The following is a 14,429-nucleotide window of genomic DNA, read 5'->3' on the forward strand; positions in this document are numbered from 1 at the left end:
GGACTCAGTTTAGTGAGGCTTTGCCTGTAAACGAATGCTCTGGAATCAGAGTTGAGCTCAGTTATGCAGCACACACAGCTGTTTTAGCAGAGAAACAGACAGTTGTGAAGGGGTTTGTGGGCATAATAAAGGAAGGTGTTTTTAAACAAGGATTTTAAAGAAACATTTAATGATCTAGTCCCAAATGTTTATGAGGACCTTTCCCATAGCAGGAGGACCAGGAGAGAGAAGGTACAAATGCATTTATTTTGAAAATCAAAGAGATACAGTGACAGAGACTGATATCATCAGTTATCTACTGGAAAGGACCAGCCTCTTGATGCTCTGATTGACTCCAAGGATTTTGGAAAGTCAGTGGGAAGGATGTGCAAGGTGGTAATGTAGACAAGATTAATCCAGGCTGTTACACAGAACAGCTTAATATTGGATACTAGGAGCAAAGGCCCTTTGAATGCTAATTTTCTGATACAGTTCCGTTTCTGAAGCTTTGCTGAAACTGCCTGAAAAACAAAGCTGGGACCTATAAGCAAAGAGGAGGAAAACAATTGCAGTTGAAAATATCCTTCTCTGTCAGATGATATACTGCTTGCAGGTAGAATCATAGAATGTAGCCTATAAAAACTAGGGAGCTGGGATGTCCTGGGACACCTGCATTGCAGAAGGGTATGTTAGCATTCCAGGGTGTCCAGTGCAACAGAAAAGAATCACTTGTGTGTGTACTAGGAAAGGACATAGTGTTTGCCAAGCGAAGGGAAGAGGTGCAAGCTGTCAGCCAGTACTGGTAAATCAAGCAGGATAAAAGAATGGTTAAGATCTGAGAGGTAGTGGCTAACAACTCTATTGAGGGCTATCCCAGTAGGAAGGTGGACAGGAAAATGGCACTTGATAATGATTGAAGAATGTGATATGTGAAAAGGCTCAAGAGAGAGACTTGTCTGTAAGGCATTCACAATAAACTGCAAAATAAAAAGCAACTCTGTTACCGGCCACTGCCATACAGATGAGGTGTTTTGTCCCCACTGAAGTGTAGGTAAGGTAGGTACTCCTAGTTTATAAGGAAATTGGGGGAACATACTGCAGTTGCATTTTTTTTCTTTTTTCCTGCTTTGTGCAGCTCTGCACCATCACTGATTTCACTGTTCTGTGTTAAAGGTGGAGCTGACCCTGATGGAAGTATTGCCATCTTGATCCATAAATTAATAGAGATACATTATTTTAGTGAGTCTAGGCTGTGTCAGCCAGGATATAAGTTTTCCAACTAATGTCAATTCAAATAAAGCATGAGTCTGTACTTAGGAAATATGTTGCTCTTTCCCAAAAGTGTAAAGGTTACATTTAGTCGTAATGAAAAATGACAATATGACTCACATTGCTGTTTTGAAGAGTATGAAGAAGAAGTGCTGTCAGTGCTGAATAACTTTTTGAGGATAAGAATTTCATTGGATGAATGAAAAATACAGTAAGAGGAGTAGAAGTTGAAAAAATCTGCTTGACCCGGGGAATATGGAAAATATCCATCTAGAAAATCAGCTGATTTTAACAATGCCTACTGTATGCAGGTCTCCAAAGGATAAATCACACTTGTATTTAAAGAGGGATCAGCTTCACAGCTGGCATAAATCAACAGTGTTTTGTAGGAGCTGGTGAAGATAACACTGAATGGTATTTGTTTTAGGATGTAGCCTTTTGTTTTCACAGTATGGAAAACATGGGGTTTAGTGATCTGGGTCAACTAAGCTGTTGTGGTTTAACCCTCACCAGTAACTAAGCCCAAGTAGCCATTCACTCAGTCCCCCCTGGTGGGATCAGGGAAAGAATCAGAAGGGTAAGTGTGAAAAATCTTGTGAATTGAGATAAACACTGTTTATAAGTAAAGCAAAAGCTGTGCACACAAGCAAAGCAAAACAGGGAGTTCATTCACTGCTTCCCATCCGCAGCAGTACTCCATCACACGGAATGGTTACTTCAGAAAACTAATGCTGTCACTCTGAACATCTCCCTCATTCTTCTTCTTCCCCCAGTTTATATGCTTCTGCAGGGGGGTTGGACTAGATGATCTCTAAAGGTCACTTCCAGCCCCTAACATACTATGATTTTGTGACATGATGTCCTATGGTCTGGGATATCCCTGGGGTCAGCTGTGATCAGCTGTCCCAGCTGTGTCCCCTCCCAACTCCCTGTGCAACCCCAGCACACATGCTGGTGGGGTGGGGTGAGAACCTGTGCAAGCCCTGCTCAGCAGTAATGGAAAAAAATCCCAGTGTTATCAACACTGTTTCCAGTAAAACTCCAAAACGTAACACCATACCAGCTACTGTAAAGAAAATTAACTCTACCCCAGCCAAAACCAGCACACAAGCAGAGGCATACAAGAGTAAACAGGTTGTTAATCTGAAATCACCTTAGGGCTTTCTTCTGCTCCCACTGAAATCAACGTCTAAATTCCCATCAGTTTGAGTGGGATATTAAAGAAAAAAAAATCCTCTAATATCCATGTTAATGTATTTTCTAAATACATGAATTAATCAGCAGCTCGGTGAACTGGTTCAACAGCCTGATACATTTGCTGAATCAACCTTGCTAAGACTGATGCACTATCTGCCTCAGTTTCTAACATGCTGCTAAAACAAAGCAACATTTTTATAATATTAGTTATTTTTACTGTTACAGGCCTTAATCTCTGCTCAGGCAGAATGACTTAGAACAAGAGCTGTGTATCTCTAGAGCACCAAAATTAGCTTACATATAAACTATGTTTGTGGCAGAATTTTAAAGTACATAGAGAAGAAGGGATTGGTAAATGTATGTACTTGCTTCTCCACTGTATCTTGAACCATACTTTTTAGGTGTTTTCATGAATGTCTCCAAAATACTGTGGAGTTTTTTGCTTTGTCGGATTCATACTTCGTGTGTTGAAAAAATGCAGAGAAACAAGATGAAAGCAGACTTCTGTTTGGTTGAAATCATTAAAAAAAAATCAGTCCAACCCTCATGGCAAACCACAGGCAGTTGGGATTTCAGAAATACTGAAAGGATTAGGGTGTTAAATATCCATTAACTTTCTTCACTTTGGTACCTTGGGAAAACCTCACATTTGTTGCTGTCTTTATTGGCCAGTTTTACACAATTGATAACAAGTTGTTTCAATACTGATATTTCAGTAAGATCTCCATCCCATTTTACCCCTTTTCACTTTGCAAAGCAGTGCACAAGGGGTTTTGGAGAGAAACAAAAAGATGTTCACAGTCTTGTCTCTACCATAATGAATGACTGAAGAAAATAGAAAAAGCGAGTTTTTTCTGTTAAAACATGTGCCAAGTAGAGCATTTTGCTTGAGGCAAAACTTCTTCGAGATGAGAACCCCAAGAAATGGTGTTTAAGATGTAAACTCCGCATTTGCATCCAGGCAGTTTTATTTTTCTTCACCTGGTGGTCATTTATTTTTATCCCACTCTGTAATACAAGGTTCCTTTCTAACCAGGAGAAATAAAGCAAACAGAGTAGGCCAAAGTCCATCTCTACCTTTACCAAAATGATTCAAATATGCTGTGACGTTTGGATATACCCCAGTGTATGTGGAAGCATGGCCTGCCTTTCGGTGCTTACTTGCCTTACAAAGGTTAAACAGCTCCAGCTGCATTCAAGGTAGGGAAAAGAAAGTGTGAAAGGCACTAGCAACTAAGGAAGGTACTCCAAATAAATAAGAAAGGTACTAACAAAAAACAATGGGAGACATCTTAGCTACAACCACCATATTGACGTGCTGCTTTTAAACCATGGCAACTCTGCGTCACCTTCAGACTGTTACTATGGCAGAGTTTTGGGATATTTGAAGTGTGCTGACAGTCATTTTCTGTTGTGCTGGCCCGGTTTAATAGGCAGTATGTGTCATAAGTATGGGTCAGCCCTTATAAATATGCCTCTCTTGGCATTTCACAATTGTCTGCAAAGGTGTTGCTCAACCAGAGTCCCAGCCCTGCAGCCATAATGTATAGAGGTGTTCAATCTCCTGAATCAGATGTGGGCCCTTAGGCAATTCTGACTGCAGTAGAGCTGTGTTCAAACTAGTGCAGCTCCTGCTGCTGAATGATGATATCCTTTTTGACTGCCCTTGCAGATGTTTCCAAGAGCTGTGTTTTATTTGTGCATCAACAAATGATCTGATATTTGCTAAGGGTTTGAATCCAGCCATTGAAGAATAACAAATGGCTGTAGAGGTTGAGCTGAAATTTTGCAGCCTGATTCAGTTACAGTGGTGACTCACTTAGAGTTGGTTCTCACATGATTCACAAAGTGTATGGGTGACTCAACCCACAAATTTACTTAGCTCCCATGTTATTTTCCCTCTCAGTAAAAAAAAATGGGTATAATAAAGAATCACAGCAAACTTTGACTTACCCTGAGGTAAAATAAATGAGCATGTTGAAAGGCTGCATATTTGTAATAATAAATTATTTAGTGAGGTCAGGATGAAATAATAGGATGTAGGAATTATCAAACAAGAAAGAAATGTGATATGCATTTTTGGTTGATTTTGTTGCATAGAAGATGTAAATAAAGGAAAAAATAGTTATTTTTATCTGATGGAGATGCTCAGAGAGGCAATTTTGACAATGTCCCTACTTATTGCTATACCAGCCAATTCTCAATAAGTAGTTTTAGATATGTCCATGTCTGGGTCAGACATTTTAAAGTGATGTCAATTCAGAAAGTATGAGGTTCCTAGGCTCTGAAAACTGGGTCCTTGTAGGATGTCCTAGACTACTCACTCCAATCCTGAAGTACCTCAAGTTGTCTGTCTGAAAAATCTTGACTGTGTTCCTTTACAATATCAAATTCACAGAGAGAAAAAAATCAGTCCCAACAGGAGCTATAAGATAGAAAGCTTTTCTTTGAAAGATGCAGTTGCTATCAGTGTTCCATAAGCATATGCACAGGCACATGGCTGTAGTGTAAATACAGCCTAAATTGCTGAGTTTAGAGTTAGCTGGAAATATGAGCACATCCTTTTTCATGTTGTCCCCAAAGGATATAAATGGCTAGGTAACTGCATACCTCTGAGCTCTGTAGCACCCAGTGACTAATCACCCTCCCTTTCATAAGCAGAACAACAAAGAATCTGGAAAATGAAGAAACTCTGCCATGTCAGCTGACTTGGTCATTAAAAAGGTCATTAGCAAGCAGGAGTGTTTCCTTACCTCCCAAATATCAATAATATCCATAAATTAAACTTTAAAAGTCTGTATTTTGTAGGGATTAGATTACAGGGAACAAATAGTGCGTGGTTTGAAAGATTAAAGTGGGACTTCTTTGGATAGTTCTTTTGCAGCTTGCATCACTGATTTGAGGAAACCTCAGTGTGGTTCAGGTACGGCAGAAATTTGTTAGAAATAAAATGGGTATCACTGGCAAACTTCCCAAAACCAGGGGACATAAATGATAGCCTTGAGAAAGGGTACCTAGAAACAGGATTAAAAATACGCAGCTAAAGGACTTCTGTGCTAGAGAGACAAGAAAGGAAAGGCTAAAAAATAACAGTGGAGTGTCACATGCTGAACCACTGCAATTCAAAGTCCAGTGGAGCATTTTTGTGGTACACAGTATGCCACTCTTTTATCACAATGTTTGCCAAGCAGCCACAAGCTGTTTCAGGCCTCTTTGTAGAGAGTGAACCAAATGTGTATGTTAATTTGAACTTTCCCTTGGCTAAAGGAGAAGGTAAAAGGATAGCTTTGGGCTTAAAGCACAGAACCTGGGATTTATTTATTCTTGCTTCTACCACAGTCTCCTTGTGCAACCTTAGGCCAAGTTATTCTTCTCTTCATGCCACAGTGTCCCTGTTGATGGTACAGGTGTCACAATGGGTGTTTGAGGCTAAATTCTTTACTGTTTGTAAAGTGTTTTGGGACACAATATGAGGAAGGTCAAAGTACTAAATGTTGCAATGCTACGTGCTTAGTTATGCCAATTAGTACCTTTTTGGACACTGACCTCTTACTGGTCCAATTTTGATGTATGGTACCTTTGACCTTACTGGTTCTGGAATTGGACTGGAACAGAATAATTTATTTCTGATTTGGTGGTTATGGTAATTGATTAATTAAAATCTCCCCTGACTGCCCCTTAGAACACACTGAATTTACCATTATATTGAGCTGTACAAGCTGGCCATGCAAAATGCCTGATTTTGGAGGTGTAGTCTAACAGTTCATACATGAAACAGACACACTACTAGTGAAAGAATCTACAAAAGGACAGCTCATCCTTGCAGATAGGTACTGGCAGAAATCAAAAGGTCTGCCACCAACTGGCTCATTTCATAAGCATTGCCCATCATACACAGTAACCTCTTTGCACACATTGGCTGTGAGCAGGTGGTGTGGTGTGTTGCCATGAGGAAAAGTATCTTCGGACAAGTAAACCATATCTACATTTTTTAAAACAATGATTTTTTTAGTGTTTCTAAATTTGTTTTCCTTTCAGGACTTCCTGTAGATCATGTCTGGAATATCATTAATTACCGTGTATAACATGTCTGTTCTCCCTCTTATTGCTGAGCTCCCATGTAAATACCCATGTGGATCTTTTCTGCTATGGGACTGTCGTAGCAGATGCTTTTTTTTCTGTTGCTGTAAACAAGCTGTTGTGACTGAAACTTCTTTTCACCATATGTCCTAAACACTCCCAGTTCATAGTTCCATGTCATTTCCAGGATGCTTTGCAGGGTGTGTATGCCTCCACCCCATTTCAAAATCGATGTAACTCTCAATGGATTGACTAATGACTGCAAGGTGTTACTTAGCATGCTGGTTTTGGCTGACAGTGCTACTAAAATGAACAGTTGTTTGCTTTACGTGTCTTTCATGGTTCCCATGTGAAGTAACTTTTACTGACAAACTGAACATGCCATTGGCTCTAGGTTTGCTGGTAATCATTTATCTGACATGCTGCTGAGGCCAAAAAAAAGTCTGACCTCAACTTGTTGCCCTGAATGCTGATAATTTTGCCCTGTCCCATAGCCATATCCTGTATGTGTATTGTCCTTGTACATTTTATTATGCTGATCTTGTAATCACTGCATCCATAATGAATCCTTAGAGTAGGGGTGAGTGGTGAGAACTAAAGAAAACTGTAATATACCTGTAAGGGTATTGTGGTGATGCAGTGTGTAAGAAGTTACAATTCTGTCCCACCATGAGGAACTAGGCTGATGTCACATCTTCTTTCATTTTTTTTTAATTTATGAGTTAGCCAATTCTCAACCCTCTTCATGGAGTAGGATTTGCAGCACAAAAGAGGAATTGCTCGTGCATGGTAAACGTGCTTACTTGTTATTATAGTGGGTGGACATGCCTTATTCACCTGTGGTGTGTTGACCTTCCAGAAGGTCTACCTGGCATCACATAATAGCATGTGTGATGGTACAATATTGAGTGTGGTCAGGAATGGTGTCTGTACTAATCATTTTAATGACAGCAATCATCTAGAGGAGAACAGAAACTGGATTTAAATTGTAAATGTGAAAGATTAAACTGAAGGGAAGAGCATCTTTTGAGCATCTCTTTCATCTGACTCTTTAGGTTTCTCTATCAGAGCCTGTGTTGTATGTGCTGCATTGCTAGACTATCCTCACAACGTAGTGTGTTGCTATTGAGAATATAGCTGGTGTGAAAGACTGGTCGAATTGCTCATGTTTCCTTTAGCACATAGTGTGGTAGCTCTTACTTTGTTAGATATATGGCATCAAGCTGTGTGACTGTAGCTATGTAGCCAAGGAAAGATTTTGTACAGTTGTTCTCTTTAGTACAGGTGTCTACATGCAAATTTTTGTAGCTCTACAGTGGCAGGAGCAAAGCCTATTTGTGTGCACGTAATGTAGCTTCTCAAACATCTATCCTTTTTGCTAATATAAGAGTAAGTTACAGTCCTGCACTTTTTCTGCTTGTAAGTGTAAAGCCCTTTAGTTCTGGAAGTTGGAGTTGAGAGAACCTCCGTTTGAACTGACCTTGGCTCTGCCGTTCTCTTCACCTCTCACTCTAAGGGTATAGTTGAAGCTGCTATGTTAGTGAATTTTTGTACTTAAATCTTCCATGAGTCAAGAAAAAGGACTGATGTAACTATATCAATGTGTAAAATAGTCCCTGTGGAAAGGAAAAGATTATTGACATTATCTTTGCTACAGATGGATGTCTGTAATAAATGTCCACATAATTTCTTTTACTCTCTGTGTGAGTATCAGCATCTTCAAAGCACTTTGTTTAGCATACACATCTGTATCTTCTAGATGGTATCTGGCCATAGTAGCATCATTCATTGTGAAGGCAGGTCATAGTGAGAGGTTGTTATTTGAGTGATGGTTTGAGGTGGTTCTGTGTTTATGTGTTATTTTTATGTTAAAGCGAGCATGTCTGTAAAAACAGCCTGATGGAGTTGTTGCAGAAAGGAGTATGTTTGTACTGTTGTCCAAATCAAATCATTGTTTTATGTGTTGGATTTAAAATTTATTTTTATTTAGTAGCTGCTTTCTTGCACTTGCATCACCTAATGTCTAAGTTTCCTCTTCAGCTGAGTACTGAAACTGTTGGTTATGATAGCCCTTCTTTTGCAGCAGTTTGCTGTGATGCTGACACATGCAAATCATCAGAGTGTGCATGATTGCCCCATTTGCTCTGGACACAGGATACTCTGTTTTCCCTTGTTCCTTTTGTCAAATATCATAGGATAAGAACTGTACACTACTACTTGGCTTTGTGCAGTAGCCTGATCAGCTGCGATGACATGCTGTTGGTCTTTCATAGTCACTGTGCACCTTTGTTACCAAGGTATTCCCGAGTCTTTCCCATTCGCAGTTGAATGTTGTGGTAGATGATCTTTTATCTCCAGGTGCCTTTGCAAACTGCATGCTATCACCTGGCAGTGCATGGGTTTTTCTTATTTTTCTTCTTGCCACAACTCGCATCTGCCTATAGTTAGTGTGCCAAGCTGACTTTACTCTTGGAAGAAATAATAGTTTTATGGATTGCTTTGATTAGAAGGAATGTAAAGTTTCCTTGGCTACGTAGCATTTTATGTATCTGCAAAGCCCATTTTTGCATGAATATTTATTCTTTCTTTGGCATAAAATTCTGTAAGATTTCCAAGGTCTCTGTAAACTCTGGAACCTGTAAATGATTTGATGAAGCGGACCATTTTTTTCCTCAGTAGGCTCTTTTCCTGTCTTTCACAATGAGTAGTACCATGTTCTGGTGAAGGGCAGAATTTAATCTGGTAGAAGAGTGGCTCAGCAGAAATGGTGCTTACCTCTTTTTTTTTCAGACTTACCATATGTTTGGGATAGAAATAGCCTCTGTCTGGTTCAGAAAATGCTTAGCATTAAGGATTTGACAGATGTCCACCCTCTTTCAGTGTTTGTTTTGTTGCTGATCATTACTGCATAGCACAGTCCTCACCACCTGTAAGCCAGTTCTTAGGAAGATGTGTCAAAGTCACAGTTCCTTAGAATTTCATGTTGGCTTGAGAAACAAGGAAAAACTCTTTAATTTTTATTTTTTGGGGATTCCCAAAGTGCTTTTTGCTTTTTTTTTGGAATATCTTAATATTGCTTATATGATGACTTCACTTTTATTTCTAGTCATTTATTCTTCAGATCATTCCAGCTGCAATTACTGTAAGCAAGTGTGTTTCAAGAACCTGTGGTTTTGCTTGTCTGCACGGCACAGTGCTGCTTGTTCACACAGCACAAATAAATTGAGGTGGTTTCCTTTGACGTTAGCTATCTGGTTTTGCTGGTGATATCACACTAATCATGCATGCAGATGATAACTTCTATAAAGCTGATTAAAAAATGGTGAGAGAGTGGAGGTTTTTAGAAAACTTTTAAAGAGATTGTTTTTCAGTCATCTCCCTTTTTGGACAGAGTCGTATTTTTTTGTTTCATTCATGGGCAGTGTTTAACTGGTTGTTGTTCACATGTTGACCTTTACCACTCAAGGAATTAAATTTGACTGCAAGGTTCAATTTTCCCTATTGTTTATGTGAGAAACACCCTATGCACAGCAACGGAGTTAAATGACACTGAGATGTTAACCTCTACATTTTATAGTTACATTTCCTGAAATAAATAATTACCTGGAGGTCATGATTTCAGAGCAGGAAAACTAAGTGTAGTCCAGAGGAAATGAAGTGATGTTCATGAATTTTTGCCTGATGTTTTCTACTTGGTATGAAAGTGTCTCCTAACGAATAACATTCTATTTCTTATTCCTTACATACAGATAAAACGAGAAAAACCAGAAAATATACCTGATTTACAATCTTTAGTAAAAGAAAAATTTACTGCACTGGAGAGCAAGAACAGTGACTCAGATTTGCAACAGAATGAAAAATATGCATATTTTAAGGATCAACTTAAAGTGATGAAGAAACAATGTAAGTCTTATTAAGAAAAATATTCCTTGAATGCAAAATGCTAAGATGTGACTAATTGTCCCAAAATATAGAACTGTCGAGTATGTCTCAAACTGACATGAATGTTCTTATTTAAAAACTTATTTAAAATGATATCTGTGTAGAAAAAAAACCCAGTGTAATTACCTTGGTAGTTTTATTTAGACTCCCACAGTTTCTGCTGTGTTTGAACACAAACACCATGATAATGTTGCTTCACATCTTTTTTTGTAAGGTGGGCTTTTTCATTTGAAGACCTTTTCCATTTTTTTTTTTCTTAATTGATAGGATCTTCTAAAAGGATTAGGTAAGCTGTTTTCATTTGTCACTTAAACAAATTGCTCCTGTTTCACAACTTAGGATGTGTTGCAACTCTAAGAAGACCTTTGCTTTAATCGTAGAGCTATATTGTTGGAAAATGCTTACTGTGTGTGTTCTCAGGTTTACAGCCTCTATGCACGAGCAATGTAACACTGCAACTTATTAAAATCTGTTTCTTTTAATTCATGTGATTTTATCAGGTGTTAAAAGTTTAGGTTATTTATGTTTGAATTACTACAAAAGTTGGAAAGGAACAGTTTTAGTATTTATTCAGCGCAACAAAATTGTAGGCTTTTATTGCCCTGCACATATAACAGCCATTAAAGTATCTCTCTGATTACTGTTGCCTGGAAAGTTCATGGGGTTCTAACACTATTTGTGCTGTTCTTCCCCAATCATGATTATGTTTTGAAATCATATTATTCTGCTTCCTGTCCCTTGACCCCTGTACCTATTCCCTCCCACCCTACAATTTGATTTCAACATAAACTGGTATCTCAGGAACCTCAGGAGTCATAAATTAATGTTTTACACCATTGGAAAATGATATTCTGGATGCTCTCCTGTAGCTCTCCTTGAGTTTTGTTTTTTTTGGAGCCCTATCCAAAACCCACTGAAACTAGCGGAAAGAATTTTCCCGCTGACTTCACTGGACTTTGGATTACTTTCCTATAGAGATTTATGAAGTGTGAGGACATGCTTGACAAGGTAAATTTCAGATCTGATATCTCAAGACTCCCTAGGATTAAAGCTTGAGGGCTTAATATATTTGTTTCCCATCTTTATGGTTTTTAAGGTTTTGGATTTGAGTATTAGCACTGATCTCCAGTTTTAATAGAGCACTTGGCACTACTCTAAGAATGAATATACCAAGTTGCAGACCACAAAGCAGTGTAATTTTCACTCCCTACATAACCATAAAATTATTACTGCCCCACCATTATGTTGTAATTCCTAATTTCCAGGTGTTTGTAACTGAGAAGATAAAATCTCGATAACTGACTTTGGATTTACTTTCTACCCTGTAATTGCCTGAGGAAGGGGTGTATACCCTAGTACTACATTTAGCTTGGGCCATGAGGCTGAGTTCTAACTGGCAGACCTGTTGAAAAAAAACAGAAATTAAATAAGCACAATAAGAGTGTTCTTTAAAAAATGACAAAAAACAAGGACTTAATTCTGCTACTACTGCCTGAAATCTAGATTTGTCTTATTTGCCACTTGGACTTCTGTGTTGGTTGTGCATAGAGGTCAGACTGTGCCCAAAATGAAATGCATGATGATGTTGGATGGATTGCTCTTTTCGGTATATGTGATCAGCTGGGTCAGCCTGGATTTTGTAGAATTCTTGTTGTTTTTGATGAGGCAAATCCATCACATTTGCTCCTATTGCAGATTTTAATAGCAATTTAATAGTAATTTAAAACTTTTTAGTTAGCTTTCACAAACAGTCTTGGATGCAAATAATGAAAATGTACTCAAATAAACAGTCTAATGCAGCCCACTTTCACTTGAAATTGAAAACTAAATGCCACCTCAGGTATGCAGATGGAAAACAATCAAAACTAGATTTTTCAAAGGAAGCACAATTCTGCTACTGTAAACTTGCATCACTGTTGTGTCTTCTGCCTAAATGATCTATTGATCTGCCATAAATTCACTCTCCTACTTCACTTTTCTCTTCAAAAGGCTATTTTACTGGGAAGATTTTGAGAGATTCGTTAGTACTAATGGGTGACTGCAGATCAGTGGAGTCTATCTTTACATATGTAAATTTGCTTCTGTATAATGGGATGACCTGGAACCAGTAGAACTCTCCAGTTTCTCCATTTACTGTAGTTATGTGATCTTCCTACCATTACCCTTATCCTGCTTCTGTCCTTCTGTCTGTTTTTCTCACTCTTTCCTAGCCTTTAAAAAGACTCACAGAATTGAATGTCACAAATTTATTCACAAAATGACAGATACTCGCATTCATATAGGATCAGGGCCTTTGGTCTTAACATCTTTGTGAGACACACTGACATGTGTACCCTATCTGGTACAAAAACCCTCCTCTGATTGTTGTCCTCTGTGTAGTAAATTACTGTGCCTAAATGTATAATTGAGCACTGACAATATTATCTAAAATATCACATATACCATGTAGAAAGTAGTGTTATTGTAAAGAAGGAGTGGGCTCAGAGGCAGGAGTTTCTGGGTTTTGATGTCAGATGAGCTGAAGATTCATGAAATCTATAAGACGTCTACTAGTTTTGATAAATTGATGGTTTACCATATAGCACACTGTGTGTATGTGTTATCCTTTGTAAGGGGATCTTTAAGGTCACTGTGTTAAATATTCAACAGCCATGCTGAAGTCATTTGTGTATTCTTTAGCTTCTCCTGTATGAGTTGTGATTTCAAAACCATGAGTCCAACAATACTAGTCCCGTAATACAGTATATTATAACACGTCTGCAAATTTTGGGACACACTTTAAAATTACTTGGTGTGAGTTGCATGTATCGATAACGTCATCATAGAACCATTTCATCTGGAAGAGACCTTTAAGAGCGAGTGCAGCCTTTGTCACAGCCCTATCAACCACTAGACCATTTCCCTAAGTGCAACATCCACCCATCTCTTAAACACCTCCAGGGACGATGACTCCAGCACCTCCCTGGGCAGCCCATTACAATGTCTGATAACCCATTCAGGAAAGAAATTCCTCCTCATATTGAGCCTGAACCTCTGCTGGCACAACTTGAGGCTATTTCCTCTTATTCTATTTCTTGTTACTAGGGTAAACAAACTGATATCAACAGATATCTGATTAATATTTGGTTTTCAGCTATTAGTCTTGACAGGTTTGGGCACAATTTAGTGCATAACTCCTGGTGTGTTTCAAGCACACATATAGGATACGATCCAATATTTAGCTCTTTCCTGGGATGTGGTTTTATAAATAAATCAGATAAAATATAAGAACTCCAGCCAAGTTTTCTCCAAGGGGCTTTCCAGGAGTTTTCTTTTGTCCCAACCTTTCTATCTCAAAGAAACAGATGGAGTGGATAAATAATTTACCTTCCATAGTGAGTTGCCATTAATCATTACATATCTTTTATGCAGTGTGATATCTGTATTCTAGAATAGCTGAACAATTGTAGCCACAGAATGACAGAATCTCAAGGGCTGGAAAAGACCTCGAAAGATCATCTAGTCCAACTCCCCTGCTATAGCAGGACCACCTAGAACAGGTCACACAGGAACTCATCCTGATGGGTTTTGAATGTCTCCAGAGGAGACTCCACAACCCATATGGGCAGCCTGTTCCAGTGCTCCCTCATCCTCACAGTGAAGAAGTTTTTCCTTATGTTTCTTTGGAATCTCTTGTGTTCCAGCTTATACCTATTGCCCCTTGTCCTATCATTGGACATCACTCAGAACAGCCTGGCTCCATCCTTCTGACACCTGCCCTTTATGTCTTTGTAAACATTAATAAGATCTCTGCTCAGTCTCCTCTTTGCCAAGCTAAAGAGCGTCAGCTCCCTCAGCCTTTCATCAGAAGGGAGATGCTCCACTCCATCATCTTGGTGGCCCTGTGCTGAACTCTCTCCAGCAGCTCCCTGTCCTTCTTGAACTGAGGACACAGAACGGGACACAAGGTTCCAGATGTGGTC

At 38.8% G+C, this 14,429-nt stretch overlaps 1 protein-coding gene across 2 annotated transcripts in view; it reads left to right on the forward strand.

The window, feature by feature from the left end:
* Nucleotides 1-14,429, forward strand: part of NSMCE2 (NSE2 (MMS21) homolog, SMC5-SMC6 complex SUMO ligase) — a 132,487-nt gene that overhangs the window by 50,436 nt on the left and 67,622 nt on the right. For both annotated transcript variants that reach the window (XM_061995616.1, XM_061995617.1), the window contains exon 4: nt 10,275-10,428. In XM_061995616.1, coding sequence (XP_061851600.1) covers nt 10,275-10,428 — 154 coding nt within the window. The remainder of the gene's footprint in view (nt 1-10,274; nt 10,429-14,429) is intronic.

The sequence above is a fragment of the Colius striatus genome, chromosome 4 (assembly GCF_028858725.1).
Source record: "Colius striatus isolate bColStr4 chromosome 4, bColStr4.1.hap1, whole genome shotgun sequence".
NCBI lineage: Eukaryota > Metazoa > Chordata > Aves > Coliiformes > Coliidae > Colius > Colius striatus.